The sequence below is a fragment of the Rhinoraja longicauda genome, chromosome 26, assembly GCF_053455715.1.
Source record: "Rhinoraja longicauda isolate Sanriku21f chromosome 26, sRhiLon1.1, whole genome shotgun sequence".
Taxonomy (NCBI): domain Eukaryota; kingdom Metazoa; phylum Chordata; class Chondrichthyes; order Rajiformes; family Arhynchobatidae; genus Rhinoraja; species Rhinoraja longicauda.
Genome location: NC_135978.1, coordinates 498012 through 524581, shown reverse-complemented (window position 1 = coordinate 524581; position 26570 = coordinate 498012). Strand labels below are relative to the sequence as shown.

General features: G+C 48.6%; 1 protein-coding gene across 1 annotated transcript in view; it reads right to left on the bottom strand.

Annotated features, from left to right (window-relative positions):
• The window catches only part of nek8 (NIMA-related kinase 8), a 63216-nt gene extending 37591 nt beyond the window's left edge, over positions 1-25625 (bottom strand). The window contains exons 1-8 of the mRNA XM_078422076.1: positions 25477-25625; positions 17322-17527; positions 14456-14685; positions 10341-10472; positions 5636-5844; positions 5086-5165; positions 2807-2991; positions 904-1051 (exon numbers count right to left, since the gene is read on the bottom strand). Of these exons, the coding sequence (XP_078278202.1) occupies positions 904-1051; positions 2807-2991; positions 5086-5165; positions 5636-5844; positions 10341-10472; positions 14456-14685; positions 17322-17457 (1120 nt within the window). The 5' untranslated portion in view covers positions 17458-17527; positions 25477-25625. The remainder of the gene's footprint in view (positions 1-903; positions 1052-2806; positions 2992-5085; positions 5166-5635; positions 5845-10340; positions 10473-14455; positions 14686-17321; positions 17528-25476) is intronic.
• Between the last annotated feature and the right edge of the window lie 945 nt (positions 25626-26570).

The window sequence follows — 26570 nt, the reverse complement described above, 5'->3', positions numbered from 1 at the left end:
CTGAGAAAAAAATTGCTGGAGTAACTCAGTGGGTTAGGCAGCATCTGTGGAGAACATGGATAGATGACATTTCACAGAGTGCTGGAGTAAGTCAGTGGGTTAGGCAGCATCTGTGGAGAACATGGATAGATGATGTTTCACAGAGTGCTGGAGTAACTCAGTGGGTTAGGCAGCATCTGTGGAGAACATAGATAGGTGACGTTTCACAGAGTGCTGGAGTAACTCAGTGGGTCAAGCAGCATCTGTGGAGAACATAGATAGGTGATGTTTCAGGTCAGGACCCTTCTTTAGACTCAAACAGTGTGGGAGATGATGACCTGGTGTTTGTCTATGATGGTTAAGATGGGACCATGGTCAATGTGTCTCCCTCTCCCCCGACTCTCAGTATGAAGGGTCTCGACCCCAATTTCACCCATTCCTTCCCTCCAGAGATGCTGCCTGTCCCGCTGAGTTACTCCAGCTTTTTGTGTCTATCTTCGGTGTAAACCAGCATCTGCAGTTCCTTCCTCACAAAGCCTTGTTCAGACCCTGTCGACTATCGCCACATTCTCAATGCTGTCCTAGTTAGGGCTACACTCACACAGATTTAGGTTAAAAAAGCAGTTCCTACTGTGTCATTGTAACTTGACCTCTCGGGAGCTTTAAGTTTAATTAAACATTGGATTTTCACTAGTTTAGTGTCCGATATTTCATGTTACCAATCAGATTCCAATCAAGTGAAGCTTATTCAGGCCGCTAGACGAGTAATGGATACTCTTTGCTGAATCTGCTCATCACAGATTAATCAGTGGACCTTATCATTCTTACCACGTTTTAGCAAAAACATTACAAACTATTGATGCATCTACAGATGGATGGAGTCCAGACATTGCACACGGGCGTAGTGAGGCTTTGGAGACTTACCTGTAAGGCACACTGTGAAGAGGTCTCCACAAGAAACATGCTTGATTGCCACCCCAGACTGGCCCTCCAGAAACCTGGAGATGAATTGAGGCTGGACCTGCTCTGTGCAGCCAGGGAGGGAAGCATCACACACCCCGCCGGGAAAGGTCTGCAAATGGAAACGCAACCGTCAGGCATCTGCAAAGATGAAACCTCCAGTATAACAGTAGCATCAGCACAAATTATACTGTCTGGAGATGGACTGGACCATGAAACAGTGAGGTTAATGCTGGCGAATAAGTCATCGACCTTTATCTTCTGCCAGCACCAGGTTATTGCTAGAACTCAGCCACGGTTCCCTGAGGAAGTCCTGGTCCCCACAGACCGGCCCCCACAGACCGGCCCCCACAGACCTGTCCTCCACAGACCCGTCCCCCACAGACCGGCCCCCACAGATCCGTCCCCCACAGACCGGCCCCCACAGACCGGCCCCCACAGACCTGTCCCCCACAGACCTGTCCCCCACAGACCTGTCCCCCACAGACCGGCCCCCACAGACCCGGCCCCCACAGACCCGGCCCCCACACACCCGTCCCCCACAGACCCGTCCCCCACACACCCGTCCCCCACAGACCGTCCCCCACAGACCGGCCACCACAGACCTGTCCCCCACAGACCGGCCCCCACAGACCCGTCCCCCACAGACCCGTCCCCCACAGACCCGTCCCCCACAGACCCGTCCCCCACAGACCGGCCCCCACAGACCCGTCCCCCACAGACCCGTCCCCCACAGACCCGTCCCCCACAGACCCGTCCCCCACAGACCCGTCCCCCACAGACCCGTCCCCCACAGACCGGCCCCCACAGACCGGCCCCCACAGACCTGTCCCCCACAGACCTGTCCCCCACAGACCCGGCCCCCACACACCCGTCCCCCACACACCCGTCCCCCACAGACCCGTCCCCCACACACCCGTCCCCCACAGACCCGTCCCCCACAGACCGTCCCCCACAGACCGGCCCCCACAGACCTGTCCCCCACAGACCCGTCCCCCACAGACCCGTCCCCCACAGACCGGCCCCCACAGACCCGTCCCCCACAGACCCGTCCCCCACAGACCCGTCCCCCACAGACACGTCCCCCACAGACCGGCCCCCACAGACCTGTCCCCCACAGACCTGTCCCCCACAGACCCGGCCCCTACAGACCTGTCCCCCACACACCTGTCCCCCACACACCTGTCCCCCACAGACCGTCCCCCACAGACCCGTCCCCCACAGACCCGTCCCCCACAGACCCGTCCCCCACAGACCCGTCTCCCACAGACCCGGCCCCTACAGACCTGTCCCCCACACACCTGTCCCCCACAGACCGGCCCCCACAGACCCGGCCCCTACAGACCTGTCCCCCACACACCTGTCCCCCACACACCTTGGTCCCACAGACCGGCCCCCACAGACCTGTCCCCCACAGACCCGGCCCCCACAGACCCGGCCCCCACACACCCGTCCCCCACACACCCGTCCCCCACACACCCGTCCCCCACAGACCCGTCCCCCACAGACCCGTCCCCCACAGACCCGTCCCCCACAGACCCGTCCCCCACAGACCCGTCCCCCACAGACCCGTCCCCCACACACCCGGTCCCCACAGACCCGGTCCCCACAGACCCTGTCCCCACAGACCCGGTCCCCACAGACCCGGTCCCCACAGACCCGGTCCCCACAGACCCGGTCCCCACAGACCCGACCTCCACAGACCCGGTCCCCACAGACCCGGCCCCCCGGTCCCCACAGACCCGGCCCCCCGGTTCCCACAGACCTGGTCCCCACAGACCCGGCCCCCAGCACAGACCTGGGTCCCCACAGACCCGGTCCCCACAGATAAGTCGGCCTGACTGGGTGACTGGGTACCTGAGCTTACCTCCCACATGATCAGTCGGCCTGACTGGGTGACTCCGGCCTTCTGTGTTCGTCCAGCAGAGACCTGCACCACCTCAGTGTTGAGCATTGGGAGCCGGAGAGGAGAGGCAATTCCACTTCCCCACGTGTACACGATGGAAAGGGGAGGGGGGACCTCTGCTTTCCCGGGGTTTGCCAGCAACCCACCTGCAGCACATGGTTCAACAACGGTTAGGTCATAAGGTCAGTAGTGATACAAGCAGAATTAGGCCATTCGGCCCATCGAGTCGACTCCAACACCAATCATGGCTGATCTATCTCTCCTTCCTAACCCCATTCTCCTGCCTTCTCCCCATAACCCCTGACATCCGTACTAATCAAGAATCTTTATATCTCTGCCTTAAAAATATCCACAGCCTTCTGTAGCAATGAATTCCACAGATTCACCACCCTCTGACTGAAGAAATTCCTCCTCATCTCCTTCCTAAAGGAACGTCCTTTAATTCTGAGGCTGTGCCCTCTGGTCCTAGACTCTCCCACTAGTGGAAACATCCTCTCCACATCCACTGTATCCAGGCCGCTCACTATTCGGTGAGTTTCAATGAGGAACCCTCTCATCCTTCTAAACTCCAGCGAGCACAGGCCCAGTGCCCACAAACGCTCACCATGTGTTAGGTTACAATTCCAACTTAAACACATTGCACTTTAAATAGTGCTGCTTATCTAGATTTATTTTACATAACGACTTGCAAAATAATTGTCTAATTTACAATAAAATCCAGACTAATCTAATTGACCAATCTTTAAGAATTGCAAGTTTTCAGCAGTAAACATTCTGCTTTTTCTGAAGCAGCATCTGCGAATGTTCAATGTAACGTTGTTCCCACTGGTGATATCAGTGGTGGTGGGGATAATGCTGAAGCCTCACATTTAGGATCCCAGATCAAATTAACAAGCATGGCAGCTGGTACAAAGACTACGAGCAACTTCACAGGGTAATTACACATGGAGATGAGAAGGAATTTCTTTAGCCAGAGGGTGGTGAATCTGTGGGATTCATTGCCACAGGCAGCTATGGAGGCCAAGTCATTGGATATTGTTAAGGCAGAGATTGATAGGTTCTTGATTAGGAAGCTTCTATCCACTAAGGATGAAGATCACTTCTGTCCCAGGAAACATCTAGATGTTCTTCTCTCTCTATGACTGCAGCCAATACTGCCCCATCTCCATGTGAACATAGAGCTAGTTAACAATTATACAATTAGAATGAAGCTATTTAAATATTAAATATCTCCACAAATTGCAGCAACACTTCCTCCTTAATAACCATCAGCACCTCAAGGCTGTGTGCTTAGCCCCCCGCTCTACTGACGACTGTGTAGCCCCCTGCTCGACTGTGTAGCCCCCGCTCTACTGACGACTGTGTAGCCCCCCGCTCTACGCACGACTGTGTAGCCCCCTGCTCTACTCGCCCTGTACTCACGACTGTGTAGCCCCCTGCTCTACTGACGACTGTGTAGCCCCCCGCTCTACTGACGACTGTGTAGCCCCCCGCTCTACGCACGACTGTGTAGCCCCCCGCTCTACTGACGACTGTGTAGCCCCCCGCTCTACTGACGACTGTGTAGCCCCCCGCTCTACTGACGACTGTGTAGCCCCCTGCTCGACTGTGTAGCCCCCCGCTCTACGCACGACTGTGTAGCCCCCTGCTCTACGCACGACTGTGTAGCCCCCTGCTCTACGCACGACTGTGTAGCCCCCTGCTCTACTCACGACTGTGTAGCCCCCTGCTCTACGCACGATTGTGTAGCCCCCTGCTCTACTCACCCTGTACTCACGAGTGTGTAGCCCCCTGCTCTACTCACGACTGTGTAGCCCCCTGCTCTACTCACGACTGTGTAGCCCCCTGCTCTACTCGCCCTGTATACACGACTGTGTAGCCCCCTGCTCTACTCGCCCAGTACGCACGAGTGTATAGCCCCCTGCTCTACTCACCCTGTACGCACGACTTTGCTGGTTTTACCTTGCACTGAACGTTATTCTCTTATCATGTATCTGTACACTGTGGACGGCTCGATTGTAATCATGTATTGTCTTTCCGCTGACTGGTTAGCACGCAACAAAAGCTTTTCACTGTACCTTGGTACACGTGACAATTAACGAAACTAAACTGAAATCTGGTGAAACTAACTGCCTTGATGCAGTGTGCATTGAGCCATCACTAACTGCCTTGATGCAGTGTGCATTGAGCCATCACTACCTTCAGTGGACGTCTGGTCACAACTTTGGGCTTGTCCGTACCTCTCGACTGAGCACTGTTCACCCTTCCGGCCATCCGCCTGCCTGATGCAGATGCTACTGTCGACAATGGCTTTTCAATTCTGCAAAAGCAAAGTGGAACCTGCGTTAACTTCCCTAACAGGAAGGAACTGCAGATGCTGGTTTACACTGAAGATAGATACAAGATGCTGGAGTAACTCAGCAGGAAAGGCAGCATCTGGAGAGAAGGAGGAACGGGTGATGTTTCAGATCGCGACCCTTCTGCAGAATGAAGATCGAAGACCTTCTTCAGTCTGAAAAATGGTCGTGACCGGAAACGTCACCCATTCCTTCTCTCCAGAGATGTTGCCTGTCCCGCTGAGTTACTCCAGCATTTTGTGTTTAACTTCCATGTGATTGTGTAGTCCTCCTGAGAAAGACACTCTAATTTTAAGTTTGTATGTTCAATATTCAACTAAGACTCTACAATTTTAATTTGGAAAGGGAAGACAAGCATATGAAGTTTGCGGAATATGCAGACCAATTTCCCTATGGGATGGTGCTCAGGGTGTAAATGATGCACGTCACATACCTCCTCATTTTCACGCTGCCAATGTCGGTGTACAGGTTGAGAAGGGCTCGGATGCAGATGGGCTGAGCCATGATCTCGCTGAGTTGGGGCCGCTTGGATGGGTCAAGGCTCAAAATGCTTAAAATGAGCTGCCGTAGCTCGGGGCTGTACTGGTCAGATATAGGCGCAAACGTACCACTCATGATCTTCAGCACCAGGGCCGGCAGGTTCTGAAAAGACAGTCAAACTTTACTGGCTGAGAAAAGTATTTGCATTGGTCCCCTTTCAGTTGAGTTTAGTTTATTGTCACGTGTACCGAGGTACAGTGAAACGCTTTTGTTGCGTGCCAAACAGTCAGCAGAAAGACAATACATGATTACAATCGAACCATTTACAGTGTACAGACTCATGATAAGGGAATAACGTTTAGTGCAAGGTAAAGCCAGCAAAGTCCGATCAAGGATAGTCCAAGGGTGACCAAAGAGGTAGAAGCTCTTGCTGAACAATAAATTCAGGACAGACTGAAGTACCAGCTAACTGTTAGATCCAAGCCCAAGTCTAGTTAAATAGAAGATACAAAGCTGGGTGGCAGTGTGAACTGTGAGGAGGATGCAGGGTGACTTGGACAGGCTGTGTGAGTGGGCGGATGCATGGCAGATGCAGTTTAATGTGGATAAATGTGAGGTTATCCAATTTGATGGTAAGAACAGGAAGGCAGATTATTATCTGAATGGTGTCGTTAGGAAATGGGGAAGTACAAAGAGATCTGGGTGTCCTTGTTCATCAGTCACTTAAAGTTAGCATGCAGATACAGCAGGCAGTGAAGAAAGCTAATGACATGTTGGCCTTTATGACAAGAGGAGTTGAGTATAGGAGCAAAGAGGTCCTTCTGCAGTTGTACAGGGCCCTAGTGAAACCACACCTGAGGTACTGTGTGCAGTTTTGGTCTCCAAATTTGAGGAAGGATATTCTTGCTATTGAAGGCGTGCAGCGTAGGTTCACTAGGTTAATTCCCGGAATGGCGGGACTGTCGTATAACCATACAACCATATAACAATTACAGCACGGAAACAGGCCCGTTCGGCTCTACCAGTCCACGCCGACCACTCTCTCTGACCTAGTCTCATCTACCTGCTCTCAGACCATAACCCTCCAATCCCCTCCCATCCATATACCTATCCAATTTACTCTTAAAATCGAGCCTGCGTCCACCACTTCCACCGGAAGCTCATTCCACACAGCCACCACCCTCTGAGTAAAGAAGTTACCCCTCATGTTACCCCTAAACTTTTGTCCCTTAATTATGAAGTTATGTCCCCTTGTTGGAATCTTCCCCACTCTCAAAGGGAAAAGCCTACCCACGTCAACTCTGTCCGTCCCTCTTAAATTTTTTAAAACCTCTATCAAGTCCCCCCTCAACCTTCTACGCTCCAAAGAATAAAGACCCAACCTGTTCAACCTCTCTCTGTAGCTTAAGTGCTGAAACCCAGGCAACATTCTAGTAAATCTCCTCTGTACCCTCTCCATTTTGTCGACATCCTTCCTATAATTTGGTGACATCCTTCCTATAATAAGTATGTTGAAAGACTGTAGCGACTAGGCTTGTAAACACTGGAATTTAGAAGGATGAGAGGGGATCTTATTGAAACGTATAAGATTATTAAGGGATTGGACACACTAGAGGCAGGAAACATGTTCCCAATGTTGGGGGAGTCCAGAACCAGGGGCCATAGTTTAAGAATAAGGGGTAGGCCATTTAGAATGGAGATGAGGAAAACCTTTTTCACTCAGAGAGTTGTAAATCTATGGAATTCTCTCCCTACTCTTTGTTTCCTGTCTGCCAACCAATTTTATATCCATGTCATATCATATCATATCATATATATACAGCCGGAAACAGGCCTTTTCGGCCCACCAAGTCCGTGCCGCCCAGCGATCCCCGCACATTAACATTATCCTACACCCACTAGGGACAATTTTTACATTTACCCAGCCAATTAACCTACATACCTGTACGTCTTTGGAGTGTGGGAGGAAACCGAAGATCTCGGAGAAAATCCACGCAGGTCACGGGGAGAACGTACAAACTCCTTACAGTGCAGCACCCGTAGTCAAGATCGAACCTGAGTCTCCGGCGCTGCATTTGCTGTAAAGCAGCAACTCTACCGCTGCGCCACCGTGCCGCCGTTACGTACCCTACCCCAATACCATGTGCTCGAATTTTGGCCACTATTCTCCTATCTCGGACCTTATAAAAGCCTTTCTGAAAGTCCAGGTGCACTACATCCACTGGCTCTTCCTTGTCCATTTTCCTAGTTACATTCTCAAAAAATTCCAGAAGATTAGTCAAGCATGATTTCCCCTTGGTAAATCCATGCTGACTCCGACCCTCCCATAACGAAATACCTTGAAATATAAATTCCAGTTCACCGGTACCTCATCCTGGCAATAAGCTAAAAGACCTTTACACAACTAAATAGCTGGGAATAAATTACATGTACTGGTACTTCATCACAGTAATAAGTTAAAAGACCTTTATCTGACGTTTCCAGGGATACAACTATCTATGTCCTTCTAAAAACATATTAGTCTTTTACATAGAATATCTAACCATGAATTCGATGTAAGCACAGTGACCGACACGCTCTCAGCTGTTGGTCACACAAAGGGTGGTGGGTGTCAGGAACGAGCTGCCAGAGGAGGTATTTGAGGCAGGTACATTTAGACAGGTACATGGATAGGATAGGTTTAGAGGGTTACATCTACACCAGTCCCATCTGCCCACATTTGGCCATCATCCCCTCTTCATCAGTCTTCAGAAGGGTCTCTACCCCACACATCACCCATTCCTTCTCTCCAGAGATGCTGCCTGACCTGCAGTTACTCCAGCATTTTGCGTCTATCTTCGGTTTAAAGCAGCATCTGGTTCCTTCCTACACATGGTCTCAGCTGTTTCCCAGTCCATCTGACTGGACACATCCCAACCAGAGTTAACTCGTCTTTTATCAATCAATCTCATGGCACAGCTTTTCAGGATCAGTACTCTAATGTTAATCTCTCACCCAGTTTGTTCAAAGTTCAATGTTGTTAAAAGTGTTCCTAGAGTCACACAGCACGGAAACAGGCCCTTTGGCCCAACTTGACCATGCTGGCCAAGATGACCCATCTACACCAGTCCCACCTGCCCACATTTGGCCATCATCCCCCTAAACGTGTGTAGGAAGAAACTGCAGATGCTGATTTAAACCAAAGATAGACAATGTCCACGTCAAACCCTCGTCAACCTTTTTGAATATCACTTCAAAAACCACAATCGTATTCATAAGGCACGATTTCCCATGTACAAAACTGTGCCGACTATCCCTAAACAGCCTCTATCTATCCAAATGCAGATATATTATCGCACGGAATCCTCCCCAGTAACTTACCTACCACATTCTTTGGCACTTATCTTTATTTTGAAACGGAAGGCAACACAATATGGACTATCTACACAGACTCATTATGGAAAGTGAGGAGAACCTTGTTTAAAGATTGGTCATTCAAAGTTGGCAAACACTGCAATGTTTCCAGCCTCCACCTCGTGAGTTTGCATTGCCCCTACACTATCTTTGTAATCAGAACATAAGAAAAATATATATCAAATTAGAAGTATCATATTTATTCCATCATGACTGGCTGTAAATACAGGGAACTGAATGTCTCTGAGAATGTATTTTCCAATAAACAGGGCTCTGCCATTCTCTGTGTCTACACTCTACTTAAAGTCAGTCACTTTATCTAACTTTCTCATAGATTTAACTTTGCATTGTGCTATTTTGTGTGGAATTCATTTACATTTCTGCCACAGCAAACCGTTGTGATAAGGACATTGCATTAAAATATTCATTTTACCATCGATCATGACTATTGTGCAGTAAATTAGACAGCTCAGTCAATGATTAGGTTGGGAATCGTGTGCCAAAGAAAATTCATCTTCATCTGCACCTTGTCCAGCTGCCGATAATGAGCACAATCTGTTCTCAGCCCAAGCAAGGAACACTCATGTGCGTTATCATACACCGTCACAATGGGATTGTACAGGTTGGCAATGGGATTGTGCAGGTTAACAATGGGATTGTACAGGTTAACAATGGGATTGTACAGGTTAACAATGGGATTGTGCAGGTTAACAATGGGATTGTACAGGTTAACAATGGGATTGTACAGGTTAACAATGGGATTGTACAGGTTAGCAATGGGATTGTGCAGGTTAACAATGGGATTGTACAGGTTAGCAATGGGATTGTGCAGGTTAACAATGGGATTGTACAGGTTAACAATGGGATTGTACAGGTTAACAATGGGATTGTACAGGTTAGCAATGGGATTGTGCAGGTTAACAATGGGATTGTGCAGGTTAACAATGGGATTGTGTAGGAAGGAACTGCAGATGCTGGTTTAAACCGAAGATAGACGCAAAATACTGGAGTAACTCAGCAGGACAGGCAGCATCACTGGAGAGAAGGAATGGGTGACTGAAGAAGGGTCTCAACGCAAAACGTCACCCATTCCTTCTCTCCAGTGATGCTGCCTGACCCACTGAGTTACTCCAGCATTTTGTGTCGATCTTTAGCAATTGGATTGTACACTTTAGTAATGGGATTGTACCGTACAATTACATGCACAATTGAACCGTAGAATGTTTATCGTGATTTTACAGTTTATTAAATCTTTTGTTTCTTACAGCAGCTTCGAACGCTCTTTTCAAACTGGCCAGCTCATACACCACACAGCCCAGAGCCCAGATATCACTCTTCTGATTGTACGGTTTCCCCTCACACAGCTCTGGGGAGATGTAGCACGGAGTTCCCACCACCTGGAAAACAACAAGGCAACATTCATCAATGAAACATAAATGTAGACCACAACATAATAACAAGAACATCCGCATGTCTTTAATCTGGAGACACCACAACAGCTAAAAACAAAGGCTCCATCAACATTAGATGGGCGTTCTATACAATGGATAATTCTATCCATTTTGGATAAGGTTCTGCTATTGTATGTTTTAATGCTGTAGTAGACACAAAATGCTGGAGTAACTCAGCGGGTCAGGCAGCATCTCAGGAGAGAAGGAATGGGTCTCGGCCTGAAACGTCACCCATTCCTTCTCTCCCAAGATGCTACCTGACCTGCTGAGTTACTCCAGCATTTTGTGAATAAAAGGCTATTGTGTATGTTTTATTGCCATTGTCATTGTATGTTTTAATGCTATTGTGTATGTTTCAATGTTACTTTAACATTATTCTGCTGGTTACAAAAGTACAATCATACAGTTAGATAATAGCCATGCATTAGATGGCATTCTATAGAACGGATAATTTAATCCATTTTGGTGGTGTGATGCTCGACCCTTGACTTAAAGACTTAATTCTACCAACTATAATATCCCAATGCAAGTAACAATTTAATTGTTTTACCTGGGACATATGAGAATAAATTACTCTTGATACATGTGGAACAATTTTTTTTTAATGTTTATTTTTTTAATGTTTAATGTGATTAATTACAGTGCATATAACAACAACAGTAACCCCCATCCCTCCCCTTCCCTACATAATCATGAAAACAAACAAAAACAAACAAATAAATAAACTAAAATAAATTTTAAAAAACATAACTACAATGTGACACAAAAGACAAAAGCACAAAAACATGAGTCACGGTGATTTTCACAAGTCAAATATTTCAGTATTTTCACTGCTGGATTCAAAGAAGGTACCAAAGCCTGTGGCATTGAGGGGATAGTTTTACTTGTCCATATTATGCTGCAGCACTGGGTTCCATATGTTGAAGAACTTCTGAGGGTTGCAGACAATTCATATCTCAGCCTCTCTACGTGTAAGATGCCCGTTAATTCTCTGTGGAACAATTTTGCTTAAAAAAATGAAAATGTTGATTCCCATACAGGTGTTAGGAGCAACTGTAAAGCTGTTAAATAACATTGAAGTTCAGTTTTGTGTTTGTTTCTGTGGCAATGCAGCAGAGAGCGGAGAGGGGACAGCAGAGAGGAGAGAGCGGAGAGGAGAGAGCGGAGAGGAGAGAGCGGAGAGGAGAGAGCGGAGAGGAGAGAGCGGAGAGGAGGCAGCGGAGAGGAGGCAGCGGAGAGGAGAGAGCGGAGAGGAGACAGCGGAGAGGAGAGAGCGGAGAGAGCGGAGAGGAGAGAGCGGAGAGGAGAGAGCGGAGAGGAGACAGCGGAGAGGAGAGAGCGGAGAGAGCGGAGAGGAGAGAGCGGAGAGGAGAGAGCGGAGAGGAGAGCAGAGAGCAGACCACCGTGTCTTCACAGAGCTGCCATTCACACCAGGGAGCTGAAGTTAACACATCAATACTGGGCACAAATGAATCCAACACCAAACCCCTGACACCTCAATTACTGTGGTATGAACACTGAAAATAAAGAACATTCTTCTCAATTACCAACGCAGCTATTCTCATTCTTTAAAAGAAGCATGAGGTTCAAACAGGTCCCTGACCCCAGCTGTAGCTTCTGCATTACCAATTGTAACAGATTGAATGAAATGTCCACAGCAGGACAAACAGGAATGATTTCACTTGACGTTCCAACATGCTACTCAATTGAGAATAAAATGGTTTCAATTCAGTTTTTAGTTACCTGTTTGGAGAGTTATAACATAAGACAGTTGCCCACATTGAAGTACTTGGAACTGTGAGTCATGATAGGACCAAATGCCAAGAGTACTGCATTGACCAGGGTTGACAAGCCTGCGTGGTTTCAATGTTCAGCTTGTCCAAACAGACACCAGACTTAGGAAAACATCTCTAAAGATCCATACAGTTCCGTTTAGTTTATTGTCACGGGGACCAGGGAACATGAAAAGCTTTCTGTTGGGCACTAATCCCAACAATAACAGTGTACATTGGCAACTATGTGCAGGAAGTCAGCTTTTGACAACAGCTGCCCAACCACAAATCACAGCCAAAGAAGCACCCGCCTGGCACAATCAAAGCAAACAGCAGCACACGTCTATACCTGTTACACACTAGTACAGTGGCCTGTTGCACACGTACAGTGGCCTGTTACACACTAATACAGTGGCCTGTTACACACTAGTACAGTGGCCTGTTACATACTAGTACAGTGGCCTGTTACACACTAATACAGTGGCCTGTTACACACTAGTACAGTGGCCTGTTACACACTAGTACAGTGGCCTGTTACACACTAGTACAGTGGCCTGTTACACACTAGTACAGTGGCCTGTTACACACTAGTACAGTGGCCTGTTACATACTAATACAGTGGCCTGTTGCACATTAATACAGTGGCCTGTTACACACTAGTACAGTGGCCTGTTACACACTAGTACAGTGGCCTGTTACACACTAGTACAGTGGCCTGTTACACACTAGTACAGTGGCTTGAAAACAGTTCTCCGCACAACCAGTTAGTAGAATGTAGAATACTCAGTCACACAATCAATGCATTTTCTGAGCACTTGATCTGATCAATCAGATGGGAAATCGGCGTGTGTAAAATCATCGGGTAGGCAAGTTGTGGTCCAGAATTGCATAGTTGTTTCGTCTAGAGATTTATCTGTAAATCAGTGCTCCTTCTCACCAACATACTTGGAAACCTGGATCCTACGTGCGGCACGGTGGCGCAGCGGTAGAGTTGCTGCCTCACAGCACCAGACACCCGAGTTCCATCCTGACTACAGGTGCGGTCCGTCACCTGCGTGGGTTTTCTCCGGGTGCTCTGGTTTCCTCACACACTCCAAAGATGTACAGATTTGTAGGATAATTGGCTTTGGTTTAATTATAAATTGTCCTTGTGTGGGGGATAGTGCTAGTGTACGGTGTGATCAATGGTCAGCGTGGACTCGGTGGGCCTGTTTCCACACTGTATCTCTAAAGTAAAATAAGGTTCTCTTATACTCGACTTGACTCATATTCTTTCTGTGCTGTTAGGGCTGTTGTACCACAACAGTGCGTTTCAAGTCTTTATCCTCACTTGCATATAGCTTCAACCTTGCTAATCTCTCTTCCACCGAACGTTTTTCACGGTATCTCGGTACCAGTGACAGTAATAAACCAATACCCAAGGCACATGTGCCATCGTGTACGAACGTGTGAATGACTGGCTGAATGAATGACTACTTTATTGTCACATGTGACAAGTCACAGTGAAATTCTTTGTTTTGCATTCCCAAGGTATGCAAAGAGCCGCCACATAAAGGGCGCTGACAAGATTACACAGTATCCTGCGGCAGGTTGTCCGTCCCCCCCAGGTCCTCCATTTTTCTTTCCCACCCCCCAAGTCCTCCATTGTTCTTCCCCCTCCCCTCACAGTGCCCCTCCCCCAGGTCCTCCATTGTTCTTCCTCCTCCCCTCACAGTGCCCCTCCTCCAGGTCCTCCATTGTTCTTCCCCCTCCCCTCACAGTGCCCCCCCCCAGGTCCTCCATTGGTCTTCCCCCTCCCCTCACAGTTCCCCCCCCCCCGGATCCTCCATTGTTCTTCCCCTCCCCTCACAGTGCCCCCCCCCGGGTCCTCCATTGTTCTTCCCCTCCCCTCACAGTGCCCCCCCCCCCCGGGTCCTCCATTGGTCTTCTCCTTCCTTGCAGCCTCAGCTCCAGACTAATAGTGCAACCCTCACGGTTCCTGTCTAAACTCCCACCTCTAGCTAACCAGTGCTCTGCCCTTTGATCACCTCCCTTCACCCACCCACCACCTCATTTCCAAATTATTTTCTTTTGAGCATCTTCCTCCATTTCTAATGTTACACCGACATAACAAGTACAGGCTGTCTTTAACGAGAGTTTACAGAAATGTGATCTTACGGTGTAGGCTTTACTTTTACTGCTCAAGATTTTCGAGATGCCAAAGTCACCGATCTTCACTATCATCTGGTATTTATCAAGCAGGATATTCTGTGTTTTCAGGTCTCGGTGCAGGATTAGTTTGTTGTGGACATGATGAAGGGCTAGAAGGATCTGTGCAAAGAAGTGCATGATGGTGTCCTCGTCTAACAAAGAGTTACGCTTCTGGATGTATTCCGCCAAAGTTCCTCCTGAAATCAAAACGGTGAAAGTGAACAAACAGGGTACCAACTCCAATTGATATTCCTGCATTATTATATTCTCTTATAGAAGCTGATCTTATAGAGGTGTGAAAGATCATGGGAGGAATAGACAGGGTGAATTCACAGAGTCTCTTGCCCAGAGTAGGGGAGTCAAGAACCAGGGGACAGAGGTTTAAGGTGATGGGGAAAGATTTTAATAGGAACCAGAGGGGCAACTTTTTTACACAAAAGTTGGTGGGTGTATGGAACAAGCTGCCGGGTGTACGGAACAAGCTGCCAGAGGATGTAGTTGAGGCAGGTACAATAACAACATTTAAGATCCATTTGGACAGGTACATGGATAGGACAGGTTTAGAGGAATATGGGCTAAACGCAGGCAGTTGGGACTATTGTAGATGGGACATGTTGGTCGGCGTGTTCAAGTTGGGCTGAAGGGCCTGTTTCCACATTGTATCATTCTATAACCCTATGACTAGTGAAGATGGGACATGTTGGTCGGCATGTGCAGGTTGGGCCGAAGGGCCTGTTTCCCCACTGTGTGACTCTGTGACTCTCAGGACCCATCAATATCCCTATTGGGGCCAGTATCCCATGATGGTTGCCAATGGTAACCCCATCAGTCTAGGTGACGTTTTACTCCAAGTGGATTGTGGACTAATCTCCCCTGAATGAAAGTTGATCACAACTTAGGTCATAAGGTCATAAGGAATTGGAGTAGAATTAGGCCATTCGGCCCATCAAGTCTACTCCACCATACAATCATGGCTGATCTATCTCTCCCTCATAACCCATTCTCCTGCCTTCTCCCCATAACCTCTGACACCGGTACTAATCAAGAATCTATCTATCTCTGCCTTAAAAATATCCATTGACTTGGCCTCCACAGCCTTCTACGGCAAAGAATTCCACAGATTCACCACCCTCTGACTAAAGAAATTCCTCCTCATCTCCATCCTAAAAGAACGTCCTTTAATTCTGAGGCTGTGACCTCCGGTCGTGGACTCTCCCACCAGTGGAAACATCCTCTCCACATCCACTCTATCCAGGCCTTTCATTATTCTGTATGTTTCAATGAGATCCCCCTTCATTCTTCTAAACTCCAGCGAGTACAGGCCCAGTGCCGACAAACGCTCCTCACAGGTTAACCCACTCATTGCTGGGACTAGCTTTAAACTAGCTGACCTCTAGCTTTCACCTGAAGCTAACACGAGCTTTAAATCTGAGCTTTCAAGCTGAAGTGGAGTGAAATTTCTACTTCAAACATTTCAAACTGCTTTCCTTTTATTATTTTACTTCCTTACCCTGAATTATTACAGGTCCTGGCTCTAATGTAATTGGTAGTACATGGATAAGCAAGTTCAGAGCACCCTCAGTAACCTTGATTAGGTCACAGATAGAATAAATAGCAGCTCGCTAAATGCCACAATTATCCTCCTTTGCAAAAATCAATGTTTAATTCAATAAGAAAACTAAACTATAAATCATTCCATGTGTTTATTTTTATATTGTTTCCTCTTCAGACTTCACCAGAACATCAGTGAATCGCAGAATCGGAATGAGAATCGTTTCGATCCTGGGCTCACACCTTTGAAACGTATATCCACAGCAGAGTATATCTGCTCCCATGGCGGCCAACCAATCCTGGCCAAGTTTCATCCATATCCATGCCTGGAACAAAGCAATTGCCCTCAGTCCAATAATCATCCCTCTCACCTACATCCCTCCCACATTCCAAAGATGTGTGGGTTTGTAGGTTAGATAGACACAAAATGCTGGAGTAACTCAGCGGGACAGGCAGCATCTCTGGAGAGAAGGAATGGGTGACGTTTCGGGTCGAGGCCCTTCTCCCGAGATGCTGTCTGTCCCGCTGAGTTGCCTCAGCTTTTAATGTCTACCTTCAGTTCCTTTCTACACATTAGGTTTGTAGGTTAATCGGCATCTGAAAATTGTCCCTCGTGTGTAGGATAGAAGTAGTGTACGGGTGATTGCTGGAGGATAGAAGTAGTGTACGGGTGATTGCTGGTGGGCACAGACTCTGTGGGCCACAATTCTACCAAGCCAATTAACCTACAAACCTGTACATCTTTGGAGTGTGGGAGGAATGCGGAGATCCCGGAGAAACCCACATGGGTCACGGGGAGAACGTACTAACTCCGTACTGATAGCACCCGTAGTCGGGATCGAACCCGGGTCTCAGGCGTTGTAAGTTCATGATAATAAGTGATAGGAGCAGCATTAGGCCATTCAGCCAATCAAGTCTACTCCGCCATTCAATCATGGCTGATCTTTCTCTCCCTCCTAACCCCATTCTCCTGCCTTCTCCCCATAACACCTGACACCCGCACTAATCAAGAATCTATCAATCTCTACCTTAAAAACATCCACTGACTTGTGGCCTCTACAGCCGTCTGTAGCAATAAATTCCACAGATTCCCCACCCTCTGACTAAAGAAATCCCTCCTCATCTCCTTCCTAAAGGAACATCCTTTAATTCTGAGCTTGTGCTCTCTGGTCCTACTCTCCCACTAGTGGAAACATCCTCTCCACATGCACTCTACCCCGGCCTATCTCTCCAGTAAGGCAGCACCTCTAGCGCTGCCCCACTGTGCCACACCTGTGCTTACCTGGAGCGTACTCCATAGCTATCATCAGAGCCTTGTCCTCCAGGAAGTTCTCATAGTACTCGATGATGTTGGGGTGGTTGAGGAGCTTCAGCACTTGGCATTCATTCTGAGCAGCCAGTCTCTCATCTTTAGTCATCTGCTCCACAGGGATCTGCTTGAGGATCACCAGCTTTTGGTCAGCTTTCCGCAGGCACAGGTGGACAATACTGCAGGGAAATAGAGATGGACAATGTGCGACACAGACTGGCAGTTACTGAAGGGGAGAAAGTGCTTCGGTTTCATGGAGTGGTTTGACGGATATCAGTTTTAGCATCCGTTCTCTTTCTGTATGCACCCGAACACATCGAAAATTAATCTGGAAAGAATTGCCAGGCTTCTTTTCATAAAAGGAATTAGTTACGGTTTCTGTCTGTGATCAGCTCGGCAGCCAATATCATCAATCAACAAGCTCTCACATTTAATTGGATCAGAATCAATCCCACAGTCGGGAAAGTTAGGGAAGAGAATATCCTGTTACTTTATTAGTCTTGAGTTCTGCAACTCACTATTAACAACATGATTACAAACTAGCATCATTAGCTTGTCTGCAACCAAACCTATGATGTTCAGTCTGAAGGGTCTCGACCCGAAACGTCACCCATTCCTTCTCTGCAGAGATGCTGCCTGTCCCGCTGAGTTACTCCAGCATTTTGTGTCTATCTGCTGTGATGTTGATGGCTTGAATGCAAGATATCCCTGCAGCAAATGCCATATCTTGGTGATGCAATGATTCTACACACAGAGGGAACTATCCTGTTACACTCCATGGCAAAGTATTGCCAATAACACAAGAACATTTTGTATGTATTCAAGAGAGAGTTAGATTTAGCTCTTATAATAATAATAATAATGCATTACATTTATATAGCGCTTTTCATATACTCAAAGACGCTTTACAGGGATTTAGAGAACATAGGGAAATGCATAAATAGATAAATAAGTAAACGAACAGAGAAAGGAGACAGAAGGTGAGGTGACCTTCTGGCTAATGGAATCAAGGGATATGGGGAGAAAGCAGGGACAGGGTACTGATTCTGGATGATCAGCCATGATCTGATTCGAAGAGCTCAATGGCCTACTCCTGCACCTATTTTCTATGTTCTATTTTTCATTAAATGCCCACCTGGGAAAGGCAACAAAAGACATTCTGACTTGTTTCTCAAAGCGAGTCTGAGAATAGTCACCATAAAAGTGATCATGAAGCAGAACAGCCTCTCAATCCTGCTCTGTCTCAATCCTGCTCTGTCTCAATCCCGCTCTGTCTCAATCCTGCTCTCTCAATCCTGCTCTGTCTCAATCCTGCTCTGTCTCAATCCTGCTCTCTCAATCCTGCTCTGTCTCAATCCCGCTCTGTCTCAATCCTGCTCTGCAGCTGACAGCTGATTGAGGAAAGCCTGACTCAAATACCTCGAGTGACCGGTTATTAAAAATACCCTTGGCACAACACCAGTTGGCTGCCCGTGGCACACCAGCTAGCTGCCCGTGGCACAACACCTGGCACAACACCTGGCACAACACCAGCTAGCTGCCCGTGGCACAACACCTGGCACACACCAGCTAGCTGCCCTTGGCACACCACCAGCTAGCTGCCCGTGGCACAACACCTGACCCAACACCTGACACAACACCAGCTAGCTGCCTGTGGCACAACACCTGGCACACACCAGCTAGCTGCCCTTGACACACCAGCTAGCTGCCCTTGGCACATCACCAGCCCTTGACACAACACCAGCTAGCTGCCCTTGGCACAACACCAGCTAGCTGCCCTTGGCACAACACCAGCTAGCTGCCCTTGGCACACCACCAGCCCGTGGCACACCAGATAGCTGCCTGTGGCACAACACCTGGCACACCAGCTAGCTGCCCTTGGCACAACACCAGCTCGCTGCCCGTGGCACAACACCAGCTAGCTGCCCTTGGCACAACACCAGCTCGCTGCCCGTGGCACAACACCTGGCACAACACCAGCTAGCTGCCATTTCGACAGTCAGTTATGACTTTAAATGTCTCTGTACTCCCGAGTTCATAATTTAGGCTGGCACGTCACTAGAGTACAGTACCGAGGGAACTGAGTGCTTTTAAAGGCAGAAATGTTCATGGTAGCTGCCAGGATGCTCAGCTGAACAATGCCTCAGCATCAGCTGCAGAAAAGCAGAGAGGGTTGTGTCACCAAACAGCCTCCATGGTCAATGTGGCGCCCTGAAAGTCCACACGACCTGGGTGTGGAAGTTGTGGATGCCTTGCCACCTCCACCCAGCCCTCCCCTCTGCTCCTCTCCCAAACACTGGAGCCATGCAGTCTCACCGTGCACAGCAAAGATCATGAAAGATGCTCAAACAACAATTAGATATCAGACTTGACCTTTCTGCTCCATAGAGCGGTCCGGGGTGTTTGTTTACATGTAACACAGCTCTCGGCTGTGGAGAGACGGGGGGGAACTGGGGAGACGGAGGGGGAGGGCAGCAATGAGGAAGAGACCTCTGACATTGGCCAACAACTCTGGTCACACTGTCAGGAACAAGGGTGGCACGGTGGTGCAGCGGTAGAGTTGCTGCCTCACAGCGCCAGAGACCCAGGTTCCAACCTGTCTACGGGTGCTGTCTGTACGGAGTTTGTACGTTCTCCCCGTGACCTGTGTGGGATTTCTCCAGGATTTCCCACCCCACACTCCAAAGACCTACAGGTTTGTAGGTTAATTGTCTTGGTAAAATTGTAAATTGTCCCTAGTGTGTGTAGGATAGTTCAGTTTAGTTTATAGTCACGTGCACCGAGGTACATGAGAAGCTTTTGTTTTTGTTGCGTGCTAACCAGTCAGCCGAAAGACAATACATGATTACAATCGAGCCTTTTACAGTGTACAGAGTTTAAGAAGATCATGGTTAAAGTAAAAAATGTTGCTGTTGGAGTAAAGATGTAAGAGTGTGGAGCGATTGGAATGTGTGATTGTAGATCTGCATCTGTGGCTAGCACACAGATAGTCACCTGGGTTGGGCGCCATCTTGGAAGTGCGCGGGGATCGCTAGTCGGCGCAGGCGACTGTTTCCGTGCTGTATCTCTAAACTAAACTAAACTAAAAAACTAGAAAGGAACTGAAGTGGGTATCAAAAAGATAGACACAAAATGCTGGAGTAACTCAGCGGGTCAGGCAGCATCTCTGTATAGAAGGAATGGGTGATGTTTCAGATCAAGATGTTTCCTCAGAGTGCAGTTCCTTCCTACACACTGGGTATCAACAAGATTCACTTCATGATTGTGTGTGGCCCATGTGTAGTGAGACCATGCCAATACTCAGGTCAGGCATGGGCCTATTAATGGCCACACCACCTTACTGGACTAGCAAGCTTCTATCTAACCTTGTTCCCCACACACTGATCATGCCCAACCACCTTCACCTTTCAGAGGATTTGAGTTTAGGAGCAGGGAGGTTCTGCTGCAGTTGTACAGGGCCTTGGTGAGACCGCACCTGGAGTATTGTGTGCAGTTTGGGTCTCCTAACCTGAGGAAAGACGTTCTTGCCTTAGAGGGAGTACAGAGAAGGTTCACCAGATTGATCCCTGGGATGGCGGGACTTACATATGAGGAAAGACTGGATAGACTGGGCTTGTACTCGCTGGAATTTAGAAGACTGAGGGGGGATCTTATAGAAACATATAAAATTCTTAAGGGTTTGGAGAGGCTAGATGCGGGGAGATTGTTCCCGATGTTGGGGGAGTCCAGAACCAGGGGTCACAGCTTAAGGATAAGGGGGAAGTCCTTTAGGACCGAGATGAGAAAACATTTCTTCACACAGAGAGTGGTGAGTCTGTGGAATTCTCTGCCACAGAAGGTAGTTGAGGCCAGTTCATTGGCTATATTTAAGAGGGAGTTAGATGTGGCCCTTTTTGCTAAAGGGATCAGGGGGTATGGAGAGAAGGCAGGTACAGGCTACTGAGCTGAATGATCAGCCATGATCATATTGAATGGCGGTGCAGGCTCGAAGGGCCGAATGGCCTACTCCTGCACCTATTTTCTATGTTTCTATGTTTCCTGGATTTGTGCACTCAGAGTTTACCATTGACTATAAACCTACTGATGCTTGAACACAAATACGAGAGCTGCAAAAGGTCATCAGAGATTGGGATTTATCCCCAGATCCACAGCCTCATCACCATCTTCCAAACATAAGTCAGGAGGATAAATGGGGTATTCTCCACATGCCCTTGTGAGGCCACCTCCAACAACGCTTCCAACATTACACCACCCAAGACAGTGCCACTTGACTGTCAAGCCAGTTCATGTTGTTTAACCTCCACCAGCACTGTCCAAGGTATAATCCAGCAGCTCCCCGATTATCTGTAGTAGTGCCTGTAAACCGAGAATCCTCTACCACCTACACGGACAAGGGCCACGATCACAAGGGCATGCACACATGCAATGCTTCCACGCCACACTGCCCCGACCAGGTTCTCTCCATCCCTCCCTCTCCTAGTTCTCCAGTCTGACTGTCCACCTCATTACATTTTATCTTTGCATGCTTCGTTGTCAGCTTCCTCTAGCTAACAATAGACAATAGGTGCAGCAGTAGGCCATTCGGCCCTTCGAGCCAGCACCACCATTCACCATGATCATGGCTGATCAAAGGGCTGATCAAAAAATAACAATGATCTATTGCACGTTTTCCTTTAGCCTCGTTCCCTTTGATCTCTCATTTTCACGTCTTACCCTTCCATATCTCTATGTCTCCCTCTCCCCTGACTCTCAGTCCGAAGAAGGGTCTCGCCAGATGCTGGTTTAAACCAAAGGTAGACACAAAATCCAGGAGTAACTCAGCGGGAGTAACTCAGCAGCATCTCTGGATAGAAGGAATGGTTGACGTTTCGAGTCGAGATCCTTCTTCAGACTCAACATCATAGCTTTTGTTGCAATCTAATGATGCTAGTTTGTAATCACGTCATTAATAGTGAGATTGCATCATGCATAATATAATTTTCCATTTAATCTCTCCATCGTACTCAGGCCTTTATTTTAATTCTTTCCTTCCCTTCCCTTCCCTTCCCCTCTTTTGCGATCTTAAAACTTGTGTCATCTCTAACTTTTCCAGGTTTTTCGGAATGGTCAACGACCTTAAACCCGGGCTTGCTTTCTGTCCGATCAGACGCTGCCTGACCCGTTGATCAATTCCAGTTTGTTTTTTTAATGTACAATTCTACCATCATATTTCTCCTCCATTATCTTGGTTTAAGTAAGCTTGCCATTGCTACGGTGTACTCTGGGAGATACCACAGCTGCAGAATGCACTCCTTCAAGCTGGGAACATCTCTGCCAGCTTAATAAACCCCCCATGAAAGCAGGTATTAAGGTACTGTTGATTACTGGCGTGATATGATCTTTTAGACATTGTATTTCCTATTTTTATGAGCTAATAGCTGCAAAACCATTCTGAAATGGCTTGGTGCACCAGCACCTCAAGATCTACTCCAGCTCAATCTCAGGTGCAATTCGGTATTTACCAAGACATTGCATGCAGTCTGAAGTTTATAAGATAAAGAACGAAAATATATAGGAAGGAAATGCAGATGCTGGTTTAAACCAAAGGTAGGCATAAAAAGCTGGAATAACTCAGCGGGACAGGCAGCATCTCTGGAGAGAAGGAATGGGTGACGTTTCGGGTCGAGACCCTTCTTAAATGAAAATAGGTGTTTTGATGGCTCCTGAAGAAGCATCAACAAGAGTGGTAACTGGTGCACCTGCCATAATTGGTCAGGGCATTGAGTAGAAGAGTGGGGAAGTCACGATGCAGCTTTACAGGGTTTGGTTAGGATACAATTGGAGTATTGACAATAGACAATAGGTGCAGGAGTAGGCCATTCAGCCCTTCGAGCCAGCACTGCCATTCAATGCGATCATGGCTGATCACTCTCAATCAGTACCCCGTTCCTGCCTTCTCCCCATACCCCCTCACTCCGCTATCCTTAACAGCTCTATCCAGCTCTCTCTTGAAAGCATCCAACGAACTGGCATCCACTGCCTTCTGAGGCAGAGAATTCCACACCTTCACCACTCTCTGACTGAAAAAGTTCTTCCTCATCTCCGTTCTAAATGGCCTACCCCTTATTCTTAAACTGTGGCCCCTTGTTCTGGACTCCCCCAACATTGGGAACATGTTTCCTGCCTCTAATGTGTCTAATCCCCTAATTATGTTATATGTTTCAATAAGATCCCCCCTCATCCTTCTAAATTCCAGTGTATACAAGCCTAATTCCTCCAGCCTTTCAACATACGACAGTCCCGCCATTCCGGGAATTAACCTAGTGAACCTACGCTGCACGCCCTCAATAGCAAGAATATCCTTCCTCAAATTTGGAGACCAAAACTGCACACAGTACTCCAGGTGCGGTCTCATCAGGGCCCGGTACAACTGTAGAAGGACCTCTTTGCTCCTATACTCAACTCCTCTTGTTATGAAGGCCAACATTCCATTGGCTTTCTTCACTGCCTGCTGTACCTGCATGCTTCCTTTCAGTGACTGATGCACTAGGACACCCAGATCTCGTTGAACATCCCCTCTTCCTAACTTGACACCATTCAGATAATAATCTGCCTTTCTATTCTTACTTCCAAAGTGAATAACCTCACACTTATTTACATTAAACTGCATCTGGCATTTATCCGCCCACTCACACAACCTGTCCAAGTCACCCTGCAGCCTTATTGCATCTTCCTCACAATTCACACTACCCCCCAGCTTAGTATCATCTGCAAATTTGCTAATGGTACTTTTAATCCCTTCATCTAAGTCATTAATGTATATCTTAAATAGCTGGGGTCCCAGCACCGAACCTTGCGGTACCCCACTGGTCACTGCCTGCCATTCCGAAAGGGACCCATTTATCCCCACTCTTTGCTTTCTGTCTGTCAACCAATTTTCTATCCATGTCAAGGGCGGCACGGTAGCGCAGCGGTAGAGTTGCTGCTTTACAGCGAATGCAGCGCCGGAGACTCAGGTTCGATCCTGACTACAGGTGCTGCACTGTAAGGAGTTTGTACGTTCTCCCCGTGACCTGCGTGGGTTTTCTCCGAGATCTTCGGTTTCCTCCCACACTCCAAAGACGTACAGGTATGTAGGTTAATTGGCTGGGTAAATGTAAAAATTGTCCCTAGTGGGTGTAGGATAGTGTTAATGTACGGGGATCGCTGGGCGGCACGGCCTTGGTGGGCCGAAAAGGCCTGTGTCCGGCTGTATATATATGATACCCTACCCCCAATACCATGTGCTCTAATTTTGCCCACTAATCTCCTATGTGGGACCTTGTCGAAGGCTTTCTGAAAGTCGAGGTACACCACATCCACTGACTCTCCCCTGTCAATTTTCCTAGTTACATCCTCAAAAAATTCCAGTAGATTTGTCAAGCATGATTTCCCCTTCGTAAATCCATGCTGACTCGGAATGATCCTGTTACTGCTATCCAAATGCTCAGCAATTTCGTCTTTTATAATTGACTCCAGCATCTTCCCCACCACTGATGTCAGACTAACTGGTCTATAATTACCCGTTTTCTCTCTCCCTCCTTTCTTAAAAAGTGGGATAACATTTGTTATCCTCCAATCCACAGGAACTGATCCTGAATCTATATAACATTGAAAAATGATCTCCAAAATGATATTGCGTGCAGTTCTGGCCACTCCATTACAGTGAAGATGTGGAGGCTTTGGAGAAGATGCAAAGGATGTTTACCAGAATGATAGACACAAGGAATTGCAGATGCTAGTTTAGAAACTACAAGACACGAAGTGCAGGAGTAACCCAGCGGGTCAGGCAGCAGCTCTGGAGAATAAAGATCACGTGGCGGCGCCTAACGGCAGCGGCTGACTAGCAGTCTGTCCGTCTTTTTTTTGTTGAGTGTCGGTGTTGGGATGATTTTTATATATATTTTTTTGGTTGTGTATGTGTGGGAGGGGGTGGTGGGGGGTGGGTGTGGGTGTGGGGAACTTTTCTCTTCCTCACGGCGCGGGGTGCGGCTCGGCTCGGCTGCGGGGCCTAACATCCCCCGGTGCGGCTCGGCCGCTGGACTTTACATCCCGGTGCGGCTTGGCCGCTGGACTTTACATCCCGGTGCGGCTTGGCCGCTGGACTTACATTGCCCGGTGCAGCTCGGCTGCGGGGCTTAACACCGCCCGGTGCAACTCGGCTGCGGGACTTAACACCGCCCGGTGCGGCTCGGCTGTGGGACTTTTCACCGCTGGTGCGGCTCGGCTGCGGGACTTTTCACCGCTGGTGCGGCTCGGCTGCGGGACTTAACACCGCCCGGTGCGGCTCGGCTGTGGGACTTTTCACCGCTGGTGCGGCTCGGCTGCGGGACTTAGCTGCGCAAGGCTTGGTCGCGGGCCTTTCATCGCCCGGTTCGGCCGCGAGACGTTTCAGCGCCGGTGCGGGGACTGTGCGGGTCGGTCGGGGACGAGCTGTCTGTCCGTGGGCGTGGGGAAGAGAGGGGAAGTTTTGTTGCCTCCATCACAGTGAGGGGGTGTTTGGAGTCACTGTGATGGACGTTTGTGTTGGGGTCATGTGTCTTGTGTTCTTTTCTTTTCTATGACTGCTATGTAGTTTCGTTCGGTACTTCGGTACCGAACGACAAATAAAGCTCTGTTATACCTGTTATACCTGTTATAAAGACAGGTGATATTTCAGAGAATAAAATGCTGACTGCATCAGGGGATATTAGTTACAGGGTAGACTTGGAGTGTGTTCTCCAGAACGCCGGAGATTGGGGGGAGACCCGATAGAAGTACATGAAATTATGAGGGGCATAGATGGGGTGGAAAATGTCAAAGACCAGATGTGGGGGGCAGGGGGTTCATGTAGAGGGGGGGGTGGGGGCCTGGAACCCGCTGCCAGGGGTGGTGGTGGAGGCTGACATCAGAGGGGACAGAGAGGGAGGGGACGGGGGGATGGAGAGGGAGGGGGGGAGAGGGAGGGGGATGGAGAGGGAGGGGGGGAGAGGGAGGGGGATGGAGAGGGAGGGGGGATGGAGAGGGAGGGGGGGAGAGGGAGGGGGATGGAGAGGGAGGGGGGAGAGGGGAGGGGGCGGGGGGATGGAGAGGGAGGGGGGGGAGAGGGGAGGGGACGGGGGGATGGAGAGGGAGGGGGGAGAGGGAGGGGGATGGAGAGGGAGGGGGGGAGAGGGAGGGGGGCGGGGGGATGGAGAGGGAGGGGGGGGGGAGAGGGAGGGGGCG